The following is a 23026-nucleotide window of genomic DNA, read 5'->3' as shown; positions in this document are numbered from 1 at the left end:
GCAAACAAAGCAAGAGTTGAATGAGCAGAGTGTGTCCACACAAGTAAAATGAAACGCTATGAAGAAAACAAATCTTTAGGGAAATGTTATACAGTTGAGTTGAGAAGCAGTGGAAAAAGTGTGAAAAACTGAGAAACAAATGGAAAAAAATATTTTTAGAGATAAATTGTGCGTTAAGTTCAATGACATGTTCATGAAATATTTCACTTTTATTATTCTTTTATTTTTGAGACAGAATTTCACTGTGTTACCTTTTCTGCCCTGGAACTCATTCTTTATGCCAGGCTGGCTTTGAACTCACAGAGTTAACAACTCTGCCTCCCAAATACTGGGATTAAAAGCATGTACCAGCACCCAATTTACTCGTTTTTTTTGAGGCAGTTTCTTATATAGTCCAGGTTGGCCTCAAACTTGCCATGCAGCTAAAGCCGGCTTCAAACTCCTGCTCCTCCTGCCTCCATTGCCTGTGTTAGGATCACAGGTGTGCAACAGCATGTCTGGCTCGCCCACTCCACTTTGTGCTTACAGCACACCTCATGTGCAGTATAAAAAAAACCCCACAAATATGACAAAAAGCACCTAAATAAAATGTGCTGGCTAATGGCCCCCCTCTCCCCAAGACAGGATTTGGAGCCTGCCCTGGACCCAACTCTTGTAGACCAGGCTGGCCTCAAACTCAGAGAAATCCACATGTTTCTGCCTCCCGAGTGATGGGATTAAAGATGTGCACCACCACTGCCCAGTTTGTGCTGGCTAGTTTTAAGTCAACTTAACACAAGCTATAGTTAGAAGCCCATAGAGCATTTTCTTAAGTAGTGATTGATGAGGCAAGGCCTGGGCAATTGATAAGGGGCCATCGCTGGGCTGGTGGTCCTGGGTTCTATAAGAAAGCAGGCTGAGCAAGTCATTGGTGGTAAGCCAGTAATCAACAATCCTTCATGGCCTCTGCATCAGCTCTTGCCTCCAGGCTCCTGCCCTGTTTGAATTCCCGTCCTGACTTCCTTCAGTGATAAACAGTGATGTGGAAGCATAAGTCAAATAAACCCTTTCCTCTCCCTCTCCCTCTCAAGCTGCTTTGGTCATGGTGTTTTATCACTGCAATAGTAACCCCAAGACAGAAGTCTTCCTAATTCTACAGACAAGGATCTGCTATGCTTCCAGAGATGGTTCAGTAATATAGAAGTATCCACATGGGTGTTTTAGGTTTTATTTTCTTTGTGCTGATGGTAACACTATTCTAATATGCTGATGAGTTTTGTTTTGAAACTGTTGGGTATTAGAGGTGGAGACAAGCAGATTCTTAGGGTCTGATGGACTGCCAGTCTATTCAACTTACCGGCAAGCTCCAGATTCAGTCAGATATTGTGTTTCAAAAACTAAGGTGGGAAGTGATTAAGGAAGATACCTAGTGTTGACGTCTGTACTCTATATGCACATACATGTGCGTACACACAGTAAAGATGGTAGCATGAATGGCTCAGTGGATAAGGTGCCTGCTGTGCAGACATGAGGACCTGAGATCAGATCCCCAGCACTAACACAGAACTTGGGTGTGGCAGTATGCATCTGTAACCCCAGCACTGAGATGAAGAGCTAGGAGGACCCCTAAAGCTCCCTGAACAGCCAGCCTAGTAAATTAGTGAGCTCCAGGTTCAGTAAGAGTCTGTCTCAAAAAATGAGCTAAAGAGACAGAGAAGGTATCCTGTCAATCTCTCTCTGCATAAACAGACACACACACACATGCGTGCATGCTATAGAAATACATGATTTAAAGAAAGACTAAAACACAGATTTATATAATTCCCTGATTTGTATGTAGCCAGTCTTCCATTGGTAGTGCTGGGATCATGCTGTACTCTTAGTCCCGTACAGCTTCCTCCATATCAAGAGCACTTCTAAATGACAGGCTGTAATATTAAACCCTGAACCTGATCTTTTACACGAGAGAAGATTCCCAAGAAAATAATAAACAAAGCATACCCAAATGATGAGTCCCTGTGAAGAATATCCAGAAGTTTTCCCTTTACATCGTTTTCCAGTGTTTCCAACTTGTACTGTTGAATGACGTTTCTATCAACTTGGGGAGATGTATAAACAATGTCACATGCAGGAGAAGGAAAATCAACCTGAAAAAAATTAAAGAAATCACTGAACTTGTGTGTGTGCTTTGTTTGTTGTTGGTTTTCTTTTCTTTCTTCTGAGACAGGGTTTCTTTGTGTACTCTGGCTGTCCTGGGATTTGCTCTGTAGACTAGGCAGGCTAGCTTCAAAATCAAGAGATCTGCCTGCCTCTGCCTCCTGAATGCTGTAATTAAATGTGTGCACTATCATCATCCAGCGAAGTTGCTCAAATTATAATCCATTTCCATATTAGCATCTTTGTCTTTCAGGAAACTGAGTTTTCATAACAATCTAGGTAAGTTTATTTTAAGTATAAACCTGGTGCTTCTTTTCTCTTTTCTTCTTTTGCCAACAGCTGGTCATTCTCAAAAGCATGTATATATTTCTTAGGAAAGATATAGGGCATGTTTTCCTCTCTCAGAAACTGGAATTTTTTTAAACTTTCTTTTTATTTATTCTTTGTGTTTTTCACATCATGCATCTCGATCCCATTCATTTCCCTGTCCCTCTGTATCTGCCCTCTGCCCTTGCAACCATTCCCTTAAAACAAAATAAAATCAAATTTAAGAGAGAAAAAAACCGATCTTGTCATGGAAGTTGTAGTGTGACACGGTGAGCCATACAGTAAACCGTTTTATTCATATATCTTTACTTCCAAGTGAGCATTGCAAAGAGTCACTGGTCTGGTTTGCGGCCTCTGGCTTCTGCTACACTACTGATGCTGGGCCCTCCCTGGGACTCCTCTTGGATGTCCTGTTGTTGCCCCGTGTCGTGAAAATCCTGTAATTTCGGGTCCGTAAGACTAGCACCTTCATGTGCTCCAGCAGATTATACATGGTGGATGTTGAGGTAGCCCAACTCATAACCCTGGTTCAGCGCCTGGGTAGTTGCAGGGTTGGTCAGCTCACCAGCTCTCCCTTGTTCTCACCACTAAGGTGAGCTTCAGTTATAGATTTTAATGTAATTTTATGAAAGACATTATTTTTTATATTATCTACTTTAGCAATTTATGTTATCTGGTAGACTTCTAATAAGACATTTGTCCTGAAATACAAGCAGATTGTTTAATATCCCTTTATTTGACATTTTAACCTAAATTATTTAGAGCAAAAATTGGGAATAGAAATGCAAATTAATTACTAGGAAGTACATTATTAATATACACAATCGTAGCCATTAAAAGCTGATGGAAAAAAATCAATTCATGGCATTTTAATTTTGAAAGGGCATAAGAAATCTTGTAAAATCCCATTTTATTTAATTTGTGCATACAAAAACTAAAATTTCATAAGTGTCTTTTGACCATTTGCTATTCTTCTATTGAGAATTCTTATTTAGATCTGTACCCCATTTTTTTGATTTTTTGATCTTGCGTTCTTTATATATTTTGGAGATCAGACCTGTCTGATGTGGGATTAGTGAAGCTCTTTTCCCATTCTGTAGGCTGCTATTTTGTCTTATTGACTGTGTCCTTTGCTTTACAGAAGCTTCTCAGTTCCAGGAGGTCCCATTTGTGTTGCTCTCAGTGACTGTGCTACTGGTATTTATATTTAGAAAGTGGTCTCCTGTGGCCATGTGTTCAAGGCTACTTCCCACTTTCTCTTCAATGAGGTTCAGTGTGGCTGGAGTTAAGTTTTGTGCATGGGGATAGATATGGATCTATTTGCATTCTTCTACATGTTGTCATCCAATTATGCCCCCACTTTCTGTTGAAGATGCTTTCTTTTTTCCATCGTATAATTTTAGCTTAAAATTCAAGTGTTCATAGGTGTGTTGATTAATTAATATCAGGGTCTTCAATTTGAATTGCTCAACATCCTTAGTCATCAGGAAAATACAAATCAAAATGAGATACCATATTATACTTGTCAGAATATCTAAGATCAAAAAACACCAATGACAGTTTATGTTGCAGAGGATGCAGAGTAGGGGGAGCATTCCTCCATTGCTGGTAGGAGTGTAAACTTGTACAGCCACTTTGGAAATCAGTGTGGCGGTTTCTCAGAAAATTGTGAATCAACCTACCTCAAGACCCAGCAATACCACTATTGGGCCTATACCCAAAGGATGCACACTCATACCACAAGGATAATTGTTCAACTGTGTTCACAGCAGCATTATTCGTAATAACCAGAACCTGGAAACAACCTAGGTGCCACTCAACTGAGGAAAGGATAAAGAAATGTGGCACATTTATACAATGGAGTACTAGCGGTAAAAAACAATGACATCTTGAAATTTGCATGTAAATGGATAGAACTAGAAAAAAACCATCCTGAGAGAGGGAACCCAAATTTAGATAGACAAACATGGTAAGTACTCACTCATAAGTGAATATTAGATGTAAAGCAAAGGATAACCACCAGTCTATAGTCCATAATCCCAGAGAAGCTAGGTAACAAGGAGAACCCTATGAGAGACATACATGGATCCCCCTGGGAAGGGGAAAAAGACAAGATCTCTTGAAAATTTGGGAATGTGGGCGGGGTTAGAAGGGAGAGTGGAAGCAGGGGTCGGGAGGGAAAAAGGGTAGTAAGGAGGAGAACATGAAGGAATGGGATGCTCAAGAAGGGAAAGGACAGAGAGGGAGAGAAAAGAAAGTGACATCTTGATTGAGGGAGCCATTAAAGGGCTAGCGATTACATAGCACTAGGGAAATTCCCAGGAATCCACAAGGATGACCCCAGCTAAGACTCTAAGCAACAGTGGAAAGGACGACTAAACTGGCCTTCCCCTGTAAAATTGATGACTACATTAATTGTCACCATAGTACCTTCATCCAGAAACTGATGGAAGCAGATACAGAGATCTACAGTAAAGTCCTGGGCTGAGCTACTGGAGACCAGTCCAAGAGTGGAAGGAACAATAATATGAGCAAAGGGGTCAAGACCATGATACCCACAGAAACAGCTGATCCGAGCTAGTGAGAGCTCACTGACTCTGGACTGATAGTGGGAGAACCTGCATAGAACCAAGCTAGGACCACTGAATACGGGGAACAGTTGTGAGTGCCACTGGCAGTGGAACCAGGATCTATCCCTAGTGCTTGAACTGGTATCTTGGAGCAAATTCTCTTTGGAGGAATACCTTGCTTGGCCTAGATATAGGGGGAGGACCTTGATCTTTCCTGGAAGTGAAGTATCAGACTTTGTTGACTTCCCATGGGAAGCCTTACCCTTTCTGAAGAGCACAATGGGGGGGGGGGGAGAGACAGGGATAGCTACATAAAATAAGAAAAGATTGCATTAAAAAATTCTTAATTAAAAAACAAACAAACAAAAACAAAATTAAAACGAAGGCCATCTTATCATGATCATTCCAGTGGAGATTGAGTAATAATATTGAAGGAAACAAAACCTTAGATCTGAAGATTAAGATCATTGCCCTGCAGAATACCAGCTATAGCACATAGGAGAATGAGCCCAGGAAATGGTTTTATAACACTTAAATTGAAGACAGATTCTGATATCAAATTAATTAGACAAGATTAATTAGGCTTCTTCAATACAACCCAAGTCATCATGGTATATGCAAACACTTTCTACAAAGACATTCACATGTAAGCCCCTCTATATGTCAAGAACGACCATTACCTGTAACACAATTCTTTCCATGACACAGCCTTTTTTTGGGATTGCTCCAGGAACAGAATTTGTATGTGATGAAGTCCAAAGGTAGAGAAGTTTTGTTCCACATGTTAAAAACCTTCACGAACATAAGAATACTGTGATTTTCATTTCAAAAATCTCAAACTTACAATATATCATGACAATCAATTTGAAATATCAGTAAAAATAGTATGGTCTTCAAGAGTGTTTTAGGAGGGGACTATATATATGTATGTTGGTTGGTATGTAAAATGAATAAAAAGAGAACATACTAGGAGGAACCAGTTGGCTGGGCGGTGGTAGTACACACCTTTAATCCCAGCACTCAGGAAGGAGGCAGAGGCAGGTGGATTTCTGTGAGTTTGAGGCCAGCCTGGTCTATAAGAGCTAGTTTCAGGACAAGCTCCAAAGCTACACAGAGAAACTCTGTCTTGAAAAAACAAAAAACAAAAAACAAACAAAAAAAAAAAAAAGAAGGAAAGAAAGAAAAAGAAGGAATCAGCTGCCATATTGTACTGAGAAGTTAGGTAAAATATTAAGGGGGGGGCAGGGAAGAGAAATTATGGTGATCATGTAAAATAAATGAAAAAAATTTAATTAAAATATTAATGTGTAGGATCAGAACAAAGAAAGGGAGAATAAAAATGCACCTTGGAAAGAATAGCATTGAGGACAGAACACAGAAGGGAAAAGGACAACCACTGTCCCCAAAAACACTCTAAGCAGGAAGGTGAAAAAAATTGTCTTCCAAAGTTTTTTTGAGAGACCATGACTTGAAGGTCATGGTTTGGATTACAGCACTACACCCTGATTTTTACCATTATAATAAAAAGTACATGCCAAGAAAATCAGTAACTGCTTTGCACTGAAGCACAAATTATTTGACGTAAGCTATACATGAGAGCTCCTCAGTGAATATTTTCTCTAAAAGATTAGACAATGCCGGGCGGTGGTGGCGCAAGCCTTTAATCCCAGCACTTGGGAGGCAGAGGCAGGCAGATCTCTGGGAGTTCGAGACCAGCCTGGTCTACAAGAGCTAGTTCCAGGACAGGCTCCAAAACTACAGAGAAACCTTGTCTCGAAAAACCAAAAAAAAAAAAAAAAAAAAAAAAAAAACCCAAAAAAAATTAGACAATAAATATTTAGGAGCCAGCATGTGTTTGCAATCGCAGTATCTGGGAGGCTGGGGCAGGAGAACAATAATTCTGGGCTACACAGTAACTTCCTGTCTAAAAAAAAATTTTTTTTAAATAAAAACTAAGGGCTAAAGAGTTGGCTCAGGGGGCTGGAATGATGGGTCAGAGGTTAAGAGCACTGACTGCTCTTCCAGGGGTCCTGAGTTCAATTCCCAGCAACCACATGGTGGTTCTCAACCATCTGTAATGAGATCTGGTGCCCTCTTCTGGCCTACAGCACATATGCAGACAAAGCAATGTATACATAATAAATAAATAAATCTTTAAAAAAAAAAAAAAGTTGGCTCAGTGGCTTAGAGCACTTGCTGCTGCTCTTGCAGAATACCCATGTTTAATTTTCAGCATCCACATAGTGGCTCACAAAATATTCTAGTTCCAGGGAATCTAATACTCTCTTCTGATCTTTGTGGTCACCATGCATGTTCATGGTACACAGACACACATATAGGCAAAACAATCATATGAATAAAATAAAATAAACACACCTAAAAATATATGAATAAATAAATTTAAAAAGGCCGGACATGGTAGCACATAATAGGATTGGTGAGATGCCTTAGCATGTAAGGTTTTTGGTCTTATACCTGACAACCTTTAATCAATTCCCAAGACCCTCATAGTAGAAGGAGAGAACTGGCTCCTGCAAACCATCCTCTTACCTACACACACCCACACTATAAATAAATGTTAAAAAAAAAAGGCAGTGGGGCTCATGTATGTTGATCCTCATCCTCGACTACCAATTTATGATTTATTTAAAACATTTACTTACAGACTTTGATAAACTGTTACATAGATAAAATTTCTTTTTTTCCCAAGAATAATCTCTAAAACTTTTTGTGTATGAATTTATAAGGCTAGAAAGATGGTTCATTGGTTAAGAACACTTGCTACCCTTCCTGATGACCTTAGTTTTGTTTCCAGAACCCATGCTGGGCAGCTCACAACCACTTGTGACTCCAGTTTCAGGGGATAAACTCCAAATTATCATTACATTATTTCATTTATAAACTGTTTTGTATTTTTCAAAAAAAAAAAACCCAAAACCAAAATAAAAAACAATTTCAGGGCAGGGGAGATGGTTTAGTTGGTAAGTGCTTGCCCTACAAGCATGGGAAGCTGAGTTTGATCTCCAGAGCTCATATTAAGAAGCTAGATATGCCAGTGTACACTTTCAATCGCCGTGCTGAGAGAAGCAGACATAGGTGGGTTCCTGGAGCTCACTGGCCAGCCAAGTTAGCCTAATATATAAGCCCCAGGCAATGAGAGACCCTGTGCCTCAGAAATTAGGTGGATGGTGTTCTGGAAGAAGGCAATTGTGGCTGCATTTGGGCCTCCACATGCACAAATAGGTTACTGTCCACAGGTGAGATGTTCAGAAATCTTAGACCAAGGGCCCACAGCACTAAGGGATTGGTTAGTGAGTTAGAATAGTTAAACCCTGTTGCTTCTCTGAAAATGGAGAAAGGTGGGCAATAGGAACAACAAGGTCCTTTCAGTATCAAGAAGAACTGACAGAGTAACGGCATTCTGTCATAGTAACTTTACAAAATGACAGCCATTGGTTACTGCTTTCCCCTGGGTCCTCTGCATACCCACCGTGCTACACTGACACCACAGCAGAGTGACTACTTTGCTAAGCTCAAAGATCATGTGCATCACTGTTCCCAGCCTGTCCCCAGCCTGTCTGTGACGCAGAGATGTGCCCTAGAATCACAATTAAGTAATACTCACCGTTTAAAGTCAAAAAGAGTCAAAGAAACTTTACCCAAAGTTTCTGGCCCCTTTCTTTGTTTATTAGAATCAGGTGAACTTCCACTGCTTTGATTTAAAATTCCAAACAGAGTAAGATGAAGAATTGACTCTAATGGCAACTGTGATATCTGAATAGGAAAAATGATTCTATGGGGCAAAAAAAAAAAAAAAAAAAAAAAAAAAAAATTGGTGTTAAGAAAAAATTAGATTAAAAGTGAGGCTCAGTAATCATTTAATGAAAACTGATTAACTTTAGGTGTTTTATTTCACTCTTAAAACAATTTTTAGTTTTAAGTAACTTTTAGCTAAGTAGCAAGTATGGCTAACTTGTACTGTTAAGTCTTAAATGTCATTATAAGCATAAAACTTCAAAAATCTCACAGTTCTTTCTGTAAAAATGCTTAAGTACCTAAAGATATGCAGTTCAATAATCAGGCAAAATAAATTAGACCTTAATTCTGCAACTAACTATTTACCCTAATAATTATGAGGCCTCTCTATTTAAAAAAAAAATCAGTATTTAAAAAACATTAACATTACAGAATATCATCATGTATACAGATTTAAAATTTAGGTTGGTTATCTATTAATCAAAAGTGAGATTCTTGTATAGTGTTACTATATAATAAAATAATTAAGCAGTTTATTAAACACTATTTCTAGAGTTCTGGGTAAATTTCTAATCTTTGGCATGACAAAGTTTAGGAAGAATTAATACCATGTTACTGCAATTTTAAGATACAGATGTTTATAAAAATACTTATGAAATTTTCATGTTAATTTCAGTTTGTTTTATAGAATTTTATGTAGAAGATATTTTAACATATTAGTAAGAATCTATTGGATTTCAGTTGAGATAATAATAAACAATAATGTATACATTGAAAAAAATAAAGAACAGGGCACAGTGAACTATGAAATAATTATAAAAGCAAAAAATTTCACTTACAGTTCATCCCATTTAATAAGATAGAAGAAATTCTTGTACGTGCCAACCTTCTTTGACTGAATAGGTTTAAAAAGATCCTTCCCATTGTGAGACAGGGAACATATCAAGTAGTATTTTTCATAACTAAGAAAAGAAAGCTTAATTTGATTTCTAGGTTAGTAATAATTACCTAACTAATACAAGTACATTATCGGTTTCCCCCAAGTGACAAACTATAATAAACTGGTCACCATTAATTTTATTTTTTTGAAATTCATCTGAAATATAACCTTTGCAAATTCTACAAAAACAGGGAAGTGGTATAACAAAAAGAAGTAGAGGGGGAGCATATGTCCCTAAGTGTCAGTCTCAAGGGTACTGTAATAATGATACCCACGTACTACAAGCTGTTTCAACTATTGTTACTAGCTTCAGAGCACAGGTAAATGACAACAGACTATGCATTTATCCATTCCTAGGTAAAATCCAGAAAGGAAGTACCAACAATTATCTTCCCTTGGTGCTACTTTCATTACATTTCTGCTTTTTGTTAAGAGTTTGTTTAGTTTCTTTTGCTCTCTTTCTTGGCAGTGGTGGAGATGTTACTCACCTTTGCTATATCACTGAAATACTCAGCTAAGTATATTAAGTTTGCCATGTTTTTAGCTGGGCATTTTGGCACATACTTAGAACCCAAGTACTTAGAGGCTGCAGTGGAAGGATCCCTCAGTCTTTGAAGGTGAGACCGGCCTGAGCAACATAGCGAGCCATCATCTCAAAAGCATGATAGACAAAAAGAAATAAGCACTAATAGCCATTTAAATGGAAGTTCCAGAAAGGCACTGTTCTGGTTTGTTACCAGATTTCCAGCACTGAGAACTCTGTTTATAGATGAGGCTCAATAAACACTTATTCATGACTTAAAAAACCATTTTCAGCTCGGCATGGTGGTGCATGCCTTTAATCCCAGCACTTGGAAGGCAGAGGCAGGTAGATATTTATAAGTTCGAGGCCATCCTGGTCTACAAAGCAAATTCCAGAATAGCCAGTACTACATAGAGAGACCCTACTGCTTCAAAACACCACACCCACCCACCCACCCACCCACCCAACCACCCAACCAACCAACCAACCAACCAACCAACCAACCAACCAACCAACCAACCAACCAAAAACCCAACCAATCAAAACAGAAAAACAAACAACAAACACACAAAACAAACACCACTTTCAAGTTACACCATCATTTTAATCTGAAGCTTAATTCACATGGGATTTTTGTTTGGTAACTCTTCAGTAAACTTTATAGTACTAAGCCATTATGAACCTATTTCAATAATATTCTTTTCAGACTTTTCAGTTTATATTAATTATTCCAAAGTAAATTAAAATTGGCTCCCAAAATACTATGCTTTAAAGATATTGACAAAACAAAAAAAATCAAAAGAAGAAAACCCTTATCGGGCTGGAGAGATGGCTCAGAGGTTAGGAGCACTGACTGCTCTTCCAGAGGTCCTGAGTTCAATTCCCAGCAACCACATGGTAGCTCACAACCACCTGTAATGAGATCTGGTGTCCTCTTCAGGCTCTGCATTCTATATACATGCAGAACACTGCATATGTAATAAATAAATAAATAAATAAATAAATAAATAAATAAATAAGAAAAAAGAAAAGAAAACCCTTCAGTAGAAGAAATATGCTCACGTAGAATTCAAAGATTAGCAATTAGTGACTGTGAGCTATTAATGGGGGATAGGGCCTGAATTCTAGTCCCATTACATTCTGTTTCAAATTACCTTGACTCTAAAGAGAAGGCAGAAAAGCTCAGCAATTTTAAGCTAATTCATCTTTTAAATAAAATTTTTGCTTGATAGTTTCATCATATATTTTCTTGCTTTATTTTATTTTATTTTTTGAGATAGGGTTTCCCTGTGTAACACTGGCTGTCCCGGAACTAGCTCTACTGTAGACCAGGCTAGCCTTGAACTCAAAGATCTGCTGACTGCCTCTACCTCCTGGGTACACCACGACACCTGGCTCTCTTGCTCTTTTTTCATGACATAGGAATGATGTTTTTCACTACAATAATTTCAGATATGTCTATAAATTTATTAAAACCACAAAAGTACAAAGGGGTACTCAGTGATCTTTGTATCATCCATTTAAACAAAGAAAAGTAGTTACAACATTAAGATTAGCACAGCTTTGGGTGTGGCTGTGCAAGTCCTCTAAGCAGCTACTTACTTTGATACCCAGTTACTGGAAATTCCATGTGCAGCATAGACAGTAAACTGGAGCTGCTCTGTTGCAGTCCACGCTTCCTTGATGCTCCTGCTACTTTGAGGACAGTCTGCAGAACTCTTACTAGAATTTGCATGGAGCCTGAGAAGATCGTAAATTGCTGCTGTTAAGTGATCCAGGCTTACTTGAACAGGATTTTCAGGATTCGGTGAGTCTACATTGAAACAAGGTGTTAATTCTCTGAAAGAGCAAAAATCATTGCCAAAATATAAATAATCTAAAGACATACCCCTAGTTGAGTTCCTGGTAGTATCTCCTCCAGATAATGAAGTCACCTGTATACACATATATCAATTAGTCAGAAATTGAGCATAATTTAATATAAAATGTTTACTTTTTCTTCCTTTTTTGAGACAGAGTCTTGTGTAGCTCAGGTTGGTCTCAAACTTGCTAAACTCCTGATTCACATCCAAAATTATGGGATAACAGGGGTGTATCATACACTGGATTTTTGCTTTTGTTATAAATAAACTTTACTTTTGATACATTTCTTTCTTTCTTTTTTTTTGGTTTTTCGAGACAGGGTTTCTCTGTGGTTTTGGAGCCTGTCCTGGCACTAGCTCTTGTAGACCAGGCTGGTCTCGAACTCACAGAGATCTGCCTGCCTCTGCCTCCCAAGTGCTGGGATTAAAGGCGTGGCCACCACCGCCCGGCTGATACATTTCTTTTTTTTTTTTTTTAAATATTTATTTATTTATTATGTATACAATATTCTGTCTGTGTGTATGCCTGCAGGCCAGAAGAGGGCACCAGACCCCATTACAGATGGTTGTGAGCCACCATGTGGTTGCTGGGAATTGAACTCAGGACCTTTGGAAGAGCAGGTAATGCTCTTAACCTCTGAGCCATCTCTCCAGCCCCCCGGCTGATACATTTCTTTAAATGTCAAAGAAACCCTTCTCAGAAGAAATCTGTCCTACATTTCTGAAAAATTACTAGAATAGTAAGCAAAGAAATAAAGGGCTATAAAAATGCCTCAATCTGTAAAATAACTGCCAAGAAAGCATGAGTTAGAAGTCTCTGCACCAACTAAAAGCTAGTCTATCATGCCAGCACAGGGGAGTAGCGGGGTGTGAAGTAGAAGGTGGACCCTGGAGCTCACTGGCCAGTTAAGCAGAAGATCCCGTCTCAAAAGGAGTGGAGAGGAGTAGCTGATACCTGATGTAGTCCTCCAGTCTCCACATGGACATGTGCCTACTCCCAACACTCACATGAATATCTGCACCCACCCACATAACACACAAGTGCAAATTCACAAACAAAAAGTGAAAACATAACTTTTTTTTTTTTGGAGACAGGGTCTCACTATGTAGCGCTGGCTAGCCTAGAACTCAAAGATCTGCTTGCCTCTGCCTCTCAAGCCCTGGGATCAAAGATGTGTGCCACTATGCCTGACAAGAAATGATTTTTAATAATACAAAAATCAAGGCAAGCTGGAGTGGGAGTTCACACCTGTAATTACAGCATCTGGGAAGCTGAGGAAGAGTAATATAGCATGTTCAAGGCCACTTGGGCCAGAGTAAGACCTTGACTCAAAGCAAGTAAGCAAGCAAAAAAAAAAAAAAAAAAAAAAAAAGCCAGTCATGGTAGTTCATGCCTATAATCTCAGCACCTGTGAATAAAAGCAGGCCAGAGTTCCCGGATTTCCTTAGCTGAATTAAGAGACAGTTGGAAAATATGAGACCCTGTCTCAGGAAGTCAAACAAATCAGAGCACCTAAAACTTACTATGGAAAAAGAATAAAATCAGCACTTTTATTTTAAATGAATTATAACTGTTTTCTAACACAGTACAATATTTTTCACTAGCATGAGAATAACATACTTAAAGAAACTCCATTACCATTAGGTGATTGAAGAAAATTCTTGTATATAATTATGTAAGGTAAACTCCTCTCTCAACTACACTTTAATGCTTCTTCATCCGACAAAAGAGTAAAAAGAACAGCCACTTCAGGCATTAGGGCATATGGTGATAGTTTTCAAATAATTTTTAAACAAAACCCCCACTCCCAAAATAAAACCGAACTAAACCAACAACAATGAAACAAACAAAAAACAAAAAGGAATCCCAAATTAAGGGTCATGTAGCTAGAAAGTCTTTGAAATTGAGTAGCCTTGTGAACACCCAGACACAGAGATGGAGGAGCAGGTCAAAGATATAGCTTCTCCTTTAATGTAAAGTAACTTGTAGGAGTCACTTTTTCTTCACTCCTTCCAATTGAAGATATAAACATTTCTATGAACTGAATTTATTAAGGCCCCATGGAAGGAAGTATTATGGAACATAGTTTTATTAAAAGCTGACATATGGCACAGAAGTCTCAACAACTGGCTGCTTCTAAGACAAGGCCATTTCCACAGGTCAGGAATATGACTCAAGTGTAATGAACATGGATATTTCCATTAAGAGAGAACTGGCAGCTACTACTCCATAGGCTCCCTATAGAGAGGTAGGGGTCTCACCTATAGGAAGCAATTTGAGCCCACTATTTGATGTCAATGTTCACAAAGCTCCTCCATCATTTCAGCAAGGAATCCCTACCTCACCAACAAAGCAATTCAATCAGCTCAAATGTAAAAGCCAAAGTGAAAATGACAATGCTTTGTCTATCAAGAGGCGGACGTCCTCCTGTTGAAGTTATACAAATACTTACATCAGCACTTTTGTTCCTTGGAAGGTTAACCACTCGCTTTAGCTTCTTCACCGCTTCTGTAACAGCAGGGGTCTCAACCCCATCTAAAGCACTACAGATTTTTCTTACAGCTTTAATTACTTGGTCGACAGCTCGGTGTTGGCTCTTTAAAAATGGAAAATAAAATAAAAATAAGTAGGTACAATGTAGGACCCATGTCAAAGATGAAGTCAGAAGCTAGATATTTTTGACAATTCTAAGAACAGATATTCTCTATTGAAAAAGAAATGAGATAGCTTCTCAATTATATGGTATACTGTGAAATGTATTAAAGCAAGACATAGTCTTCGCTCTGACACTATTCATATGCAAATGCTACAAATTTAATATTAGAATCAAAAGAAACAAATTAGAAACAGATTACTAAATAATTTTTAAAAACTAGATCTGGCACACATGTGGTATATATACATACATTCAGGAAAACACTCATACATTTAAAATAAAATAAATCTAAAAAATAAGCACAACTAGATTTATCTTTTAAATTCTCACTTGGAAGTAATTTTCATGTTGGAAATAACCTCTTCTGCAAAAAAAAAAAATACTGGTATTAAAAACTAAGTTCTAACGAAACAAAGCAAACAGAACATCCTTGAGGGGCTACAGAGATAGACCAGTGGTTATGAGCACTTGCTGTGGCAGATGATCTTTAGGAGTTCAAGGCTAGCCTGGTCTAGATAACAAGTTCCAGGATAGCCAGGACTGCACAGAGAGAGCCTGCCTTAAAAAACAAAAACAAAAACAAAAAAAACAACAACAGAACAAACAATATCAAGAGGATCTGAGTTTGGATCCTGTCACTCACACAAGCTGAGCACCCCACAAATGTCTATAACTGCATCTGAGGAGCTCCACATGTACGCAGGCATGTGCACCCCCATACGTACATGCACATACACAAATCTTAAAAAATAATAAAAGAAACACTTAATTTTTTAAAAAAGATAAAATTGGTTTTAGCAGTGTTGGGTCAGCTCTCTCTCTCTCTCTCGATCAAACTCCCAGCGACCAGCCCCACAAAGAAACATGAATTCTTCCCCACCTGCTCCTCTGCCTGAAGCCATCACCTGTGGAGAGCTACACCTCAGCACCCTTATCACAATTTTTAAGTTTCTGGTGACTTCCTGTCTGTGCTATTTTCCTCCACATAATCACAAAGTAGCTTCCCTGCCCTTCAGTCAGCAGGAGCACAGATCATGGGCCTACATACAGTCTCTAGCAATAGCACAGATCACAGACAGTGTCTGTGGCCTGTACTGTGGCAGAGGGCTGTGTTGATTTCAGTGATCTGTTCTACCATCAGAGACCATGCTGAGATCTTTCTCCACTTAAAAATTTTATATCTATTTTTATTTGTGTGCGTTGTGTATCCATGTAAGTGAATGCCACGTGTGTGTAGTTATCAGCAGAGACCAGAAGAGTGTTGGATCCCTTGTATCTGGCAGGTATTTGTGAGCTACCTGATGCGGGTACTGGGCACTTGTGGTGGTTTGACTAAGAATGGCTCCCATGGGTTCATGTATTTGAATCCTTAGTCACCAGGGAGTAGAACTGTTGGAAAGGAGTGTGGAGTGTTGCAGGATATCTTTCTGTATGCTGGGAATATGTTTTGTTCTCATTGGTTGATAAATAAAGCTTCTGGCCTATGGCAAGGCAGGATAGAGCCAAAAGGGAAATCCAAACAGAGATAAAGGAGAAGGGTGGAGTTTGAGAGACTAGTCAGCCAGCAGCCAAGGAGGCAAGACATGTAAAAAATAAGGTAACAAACCACATGGCAAAGCATAGATAAGAAATGGGTTAATTTAAATGAAAGAGCTAACTAATAATAAGCCTGAACCATCAGTCAAATATATATAATTAGGTTAAACCTCTGAGTGATTATTTTTAAAGCAGTTGAGAGGCTGGGCAGGACAAAAAAAATTTCTGATTACATTTGGTGCCCAACGTAGAGTATGTACATCCACATAAAGCCTGAAAAAAGCTTTAAAAAAAAGGTTCTAGACACACAAAAAGAGTCAAAAACAGCTTCTTGGTAGCCAGATTTTTTTCAAATAGGCTCTGTTTACTGGTAGTGAGTAGGAAGCTCCTTTAAGAGATGGCTTCCTGCCTTGGTACTGGCAGTATGGACAGCTCTTTTGGGAGTCCTGCTATGGAGCACTTGATCAGGGTTTGTGGGCTGGTGGGCTGCACACTTGGTGGCAACATGGACTCCAGAGTTGGGGAGATAAGGATGACTCTCACTGGTACCTCTGTCATGTTGGGAACCCAGGAGAGGCAGAGCAGCAACCAAAGCTGCCGGTTTGGTCCTAGCCGCTTGCACTTGGCAGTTTAAAGACTCCTGGTCAAAAAGGATTACAGATATGCAATTAAAAACATATTTAGATAAAAAGAAACCTCTAAACTGGTCACAATGTGTTCAAAACATGTGTAAGGCCGGGCGGTGGTGGTGCACGCCTTTAATCCCAGCACTCGGGAGGCAGAGGCAGGTGGATCTCTGGGAGTTCGAGGCCAGCCTGGTCTACAAGAGCTAGTTCTGGGACGGGCACCAAAGCTACAAAGAAACCCTGTCTCGAAAAACCAAAAAAAAAAAAAGTGTAGGTTTAAGAAAAAGGAAAAAGTATGCAGTTATAGAAAGGAATAGTTTAAAAAATAATATAAGGAGGAGCAGAAGGGGGGAGAACATGAGCAAGGAAGTCAGGACCGCGAGGGGTGCACCCACCCATTGAGACAGTGGGGCTGATCTAATGGGAGCTCACCAAGGCCAGCTGGACTGGGACTGAAAAAGCATGGGATAAAACCAGACTCTCTGAACATGGTGGACAAATGAGGGCCGATGAGAAGCCAAGGACAATGGCACGGGTTTTGATCCTACTGCATGTACTGGCTTTGTGGGAGCCTAGTCTGTTTAGATGGTCACCTTCCTAGACCTGGATGGAGGGGGGAGGACTCTGGACTTCCCACAGGGCAGGGAACCCTCAGTGCTTTTCGGACTGGAAGTGGAGGGGGAGAGGAGAGGGGTGAAGGGGAGAGGAGTGGGTGGAGAGGGAGGGAAATGTGAAGCTGGGAGGAGGCAGAAATTTTTTTTCAATTAAAAAAAATAAAATAAAGATAGAAGCAAAACAATAAAAAAAAAGCCACGTAAAAATAGGAAATTCACCTGGAGTCTGGATCCTGTATATTATTATGTTGGCTTTGAATTTTTTGATGGCTGATGGGCAAGAGACAGCTACTAGGAGACATGGGACTGAAAGAGAGACTGATAAAATATACCAACCTAAATATTTTTAAAATATCTTAACTTTAAACCAAAAGTCAAAAAATATATTTGTAAAATGGAACTTAAAAGATGCATTGCTTTGGAAAAGCAGCTTTACATTTTTTTCATAGGAAACAAGATGTTATGAATTTGTTCCAGGTTAAGATGGGTCAGATTTGATAAAGGGAAACCTCCTGAACCTTGACATGTGATATCTAGCAACAAAGGTTATAACTGGCCTTCCCAGGACTTGAAAAGTACCTCAAATTTTCTCAGGGTCCCCATAAGATCACCAGCATCAACCAGCAGGAAATAATCTAGAGAACTTCGCCCAAACTCCCAAAATATTGGTTATAAATGTTGTTTTCATTTAAGGGGGGTTGGTTATAAACTGTTATTGATCATAGTCAATCTCTTCCTAAAAGATTAGACAGAAAGGAGGCTGGAGAGATGACGGCTCAGAGGTTAAAAACACTCACTGGCTGCTCTTCCAGAGGTTCCAAGTCATTTATAATTAATCTATAATTTAATATAATTCAATTATATTAAATTAATAATTTATAATATATATCATATATTACACATTATATATTTCATATATTACCATATTATATATAATATAATAAATCATATTATTATATGATATATGTGATATAATATATAATCATATTATTATATAATATAATTAATAAATTATAAATATCATTTAATTATATTAAATTAATAATTTGATATAAAACATTTATAATTAATATAAGCGTTTCAGTGATTATTTTAAAAGTGGCTGCAGGACGGGGCAAGACAACAAAAAGTCTCCATTTACAGTACAGCCTTGTTTGAGGAAATATAACACTAGGGATGGGCTTTGATTTTATTATTACATATATTAGTTAATTAATTTCTGCTTGTTTTTTCTTTTTAAACATCTCAGTATATAACCCAGACCGACCCCACATGTAAACTCTCTCCAGTCGATGCAGTGATAGGATTGCTGACGTGTACCACCCTGCCCTGGCATGGATCATTACTCATTTTACACATGCACTGAAATGTCACATTGCATTCCATAAATATATGTAATTATTTTGTATCAGATACCTATAAATTTTTAGGGCTAAAGAAATAGCTCAGTCAGTACAGTGTGGTCCTGGCCTTGCAAAAATGAGGATCTTTGTTCAACTCCAAGAACCTACATAAAAAAGCTAGGCATAGTGGTATATGACTGTAATCCCAGTGCTGAGGAGAAAGGCAAATCCCTGAGGTTACCCGGTCAGCCACTGTGGTGGTTTAAATGTTTATGGCACACATAGGCTAATATATTTCAGTATTTTGTTCCTGAGCAGCAGAATATTGGATTGGCGGGTATGGCTTCATTGGAGGTGTGTCACTGGGGTGGGGTTTTTGAAGTTTTGAACTTCAGGGCCACTCTCAAGTTCTCGATCTGCAATTTGCAGATAATGTGAGTTCTCAGCTACTGCTCCAGCACCATGCCCTCCTTGCTGCTGCCATACTCCCCATCATGAAGGGTATGGTCTAGCCCTCTGAAACTGTAAGCAAGCCCTCAATTAAATATCTTACTTTGTAAGTTGCCTTGGTCATGGTGCTTATTCACAACAATCAACAGTAAATAAGATAGCTGTACTAGCCTACTCAGTGAGCTCAAACCCTGGCTCAAAGGAAAGATGAACACCATGCTTGAGGAATGATCCCTGAGGTTATCCTCTGGCCTGCACATACACATGCACCTGTACACACAGATATTCACTCACAAAATGTAGCTTTAAAGACTTGAGCAACAGAGGCATTCACATGTCCCTTTCCCTTCTCTTAGACAGGGACTCACTATGTCTCCTAGACTCTTCTCAAATTCATAAGCTCAAGGGATTCTGTTTTCCTCCTGTATTACTGTGCGTGTGCACTACACACAGCTTAAAGATTCACAAAACATTCATGTTACACTTTTATGCCAAGAACTATGAAAGGCTGCAGCTAAGCTCAGCATCTTCCCTTTTAGTCTATTTTTCTATTCTTGAGGCTTGGCTACCATACATACATAAGCCAAATGCTTCTTTTACCTTCAAGCATAAGTGAAACCATCTCATTTTCTTAAATAGCCAATTATGGTGCAGTTCTCAGGGCCTGAATTGAAGATCAGCTTTCAAGTCCCCCTTTTTAGATATCTCATTTATATTTCTGCTTCTTTTAAATCGCCTTCATGTAAAAACTTTCCAATCTGAAGGTCTGTAACAATGTCCTGCACTATTCTCCATTACTCTTAACATGTGATGGACTAGTGTATAGTCTAGCAGTTCTAAATCCACCCTTCTTTTGCTCTTTGTAGAGCCAGAACTAAACTCACATTTTTTGGCACTAAAAGGACACTTTAACCAAAAAGCAACAGGGCTAAGTTCCAGTCCTGTATGCATTTATTCCTTTCTTTTCAATTCACTAGGAGAGCTCAGTGGTTCTCAAAGACCAGCCCTACCTGTACCCTTAGGTCACTTTAGCTAAAATTCTTTGGGCAGTTTCTTTACCATGGGCAGCCTCTATCCTCCTGTGGTAGCCATAAGCTAAAGTTCAGTCTGGGGAGAAGGTTTATGAGAAGTTATTACATCCTAAACTGTTCATTTCTTTACAGCCTAGTCATGGCAATCGCTTTTTCACATCTGCAACTTCTAAGCCCTTCTTAAATAAAGACTAGGAAATTTTCTTTAAAAAAAAAAAAAACCACAAAGTATCCAGGTGTGGTAGCATCTATCTGTAATACCAGTACTTAGGAAGCAAATGTAAGAGTGAAAAATCTGAAGTCATCTGGTCTATACAGTGAGTTCTGGGCCATCCAGCCTATATAGCAAGGACGGGAAAACCCCGCCCCCACTACTGCCACATTCAAAGTCACTAATTACCAGGTATGGTAATACATACACATCTGTGGTGGTGTGAAGAAAAGGTCCCCCAAAGAAAGTGGCCTTGCTGGAGGAAGTGTGTCACTGTGGGGCAGGACTTGAGGTCTCTGATGTTCAAGTTTCCTTCAGTGTGACTATTAGTCAATTTCCTGTTGCCTGCAAGATGTAGGACTCAGCTATTTTTCCCACACCATGTCTGCCTGCACGCCACCATACTTCCCACTATGATGATAATGAACTGAACTTATGAAACTGTAAGCAAGCCACCCCAACTAAATGTTTAAACTTTATAAGAGTTGCTGTGGTCATGGTGTCTCTTTACAGCAATAAACACCCTAACTAGACAACATCTATAATTACAGTGACGTAAAAGTCTGAGGTGGCAATACTGAGATTGTCTCAAAATCAAAACACACACACAAAACAAACAAATATTAGTTAAGTAAATATTTTATATTTTGTGAGTCATCCTCTAGCGAGATTCAATTCTAGCCTTTTAAGGGTGAAGACAGACAATAAATAAGAGAAAAAAACTTTACAAAAACAGGCAGTAGTAGGCTAGATTTGGTATATGACCTATCAGATGTCAATTTTTGCTTTGAATCCTCTTTTATGGGATGGAGAGATGGCACTACAGTTAAGAGCACTGGCTGCTCTTCTATAGGACCTGAATTTGATTCCTGATATCCACATGGCAGCTTACAACTGTCTATAACCCCAGTCCAAGGGGATCCAACACCCCCTTCCAGTCTCTGTAGGCACCAGGCACGCAAACACTGAAGCAGGCAAAACATCTGTACACATAAAATAAACAATTTAATAATTAAAGTTTATTTTTTAAGGAAAAGAATCTTTTTACTAAAAAGAATAAACCATCTTTTGCCCATTCACTAATGATTACTTAGATTTCTTATTCAAGCAGCCAGCACAGAGGCTAGTAAAATAGATCTGGTCAAGTGTCAGCATGTGTCACTGTGGTTTCAACTGTGTGTATACATGTGTGCATGCAAGTCTGTAGTCTCAATACTTAGGGGAAGGAGGCATGGAAGAGCAAGAATTCAAGGTCAGGCAACTAGAACTAAATGAGACCCCAATTCAAAAACAAAACAATCCAATATAGTATACTGCCTTGACTGGTCAGTGACTGATAAACATTAGTACAGATAGGTGGTCAGTTCTCCACAGCAGGTTATACTTTTGTTCTGGGTATTTATCTGAATTTCTATTTTAAGTCCATACAGAACAGTCATACTGCCAACACCAAACATGAGTTCAGCTGCTTTCTGAAGTACATGGATCTCCTTGGAGTTGGAGTTACAGATGGTTGTGAGCCATTCCATATAAATGCTGAGAACCAAACTTAGGTCTTCTATAAGAGCAATACAAACTCTTAACTGCTGAGTCATCTCTCCAGTCCCAGCATTCCCTTAGAGTATTACAAGCCATTATTTCTTTTCTTAAGCCCCATACTGCCACTTTAGCAAAACAGAGTATTTCTAGAAAAATAAAGTCAAGAGAATTGAAAATTTCTGCAACTTCCTGGTCCCTTTGTAAAACTTTTCCTACGAGAAAGTAAAACATTAATCCATACAAAAACTAGGAATACATGTATATATTTCATTATGCCAACATTATTCATGATAACCAATTTATTAACTTAAGCCCAGATATAATTATTGGATGTACAGATGAAATGTGCTGTAGCCATTCAATGGAATAGTATTCAATAAAAAGGAACCACTGGTAGGGCTAGGGAGATGGCTAAGTTGGTAAAGTCTGTTGAGCAAACATAAGGACCTGAGTTTGGATCTTTAGCATCCAAGTGAAAAGCTGGATGTAGGGCTGTAGAGATAGATGTCTCAGGGGTAAAATGCTCTTGCAGAGGTCCCTAGTGTGGTTCACAGCACCCATGTGAGGTGGCTCCCAACCACCTGTAACTTCAGTTCTAAGAGACATACACAGACACTATGGCCACGACAACTCTTAAAGGAGAACATTTAATTGGGTGGTTTACAGTTAGAAGTTCAGTCCATTATCATATGCTGGGACATGGCCGTGTACAGGCAGACATGGTGCTGGAGAAAGAGCTAAGAATTCTACATCTTTGATCCACAGGTCACGGAAAGTGAGTTCTAATACTACGCATGCCTTGCGCATATATGAGACCTCAAAGCCTGCCTACACAATGACACATTTCCTCCAACAAGGCCACACCTACTCCAACAAGGCCATACCTTCAAATAGTGCCACTCTGT

General features: G+C 38.9%; 1 protein-coding gene across 1 annotated transcript in view; it reads right to left on the bottom strand.

Annotated features, from left to right (window-relative positions):
• The window catches only part of Pik3c2a (phosphatidylinositol-4-phosphate 3-kinase catalytic subunit type 2 alpha), a 110538-nt gene that overhangs the window by 25223 nt on the left and 62289 nt on the right, over positions 1-23026 (bottom strand). The window contains exons 9-15 of the mRNA XM_057777084.1: positions 14568-14711; positions 12141-12186; positions 11855-12065; positions 9629-9751; positions 8659-8826; positions 5714-5825; positions 1981-2126 (exon numbers count right to left, since the gene is read on the bottom strand). Coding sequence (XP_057633067.1) covers positions 1981-2126; positions 5714-5825; positions 8659-8826; positions 9629-9751; positions 11855-12065; positions 12141-12186; positions 14568-14711 — 950 coding nt within the window. The remainder of the gene's footprint in view (positions 1-1980; positions 2127-5713; positions 5826-8658; positions 8827-9628; positions 9752-11854; positions 12066-12140; positions 12187-14567; positions 14712-23026) is intronic.

Source organism: Chionomys nivalis, chromosome 8 (genome assembly GCF_950005125.1).
Source record: "Chionomys nivalis chromosome 8, mChiNiv1.1, whole genome shotgun sequence".
NCBI lineage: Eukaryota > Metazoa > Chordata > Mammalia > Rodentia > Cricetidae > Chionomys > Chionomys nivalis.
This window is presented reverse-complemented; position numbering and strand designations above follow the sequence as displayed.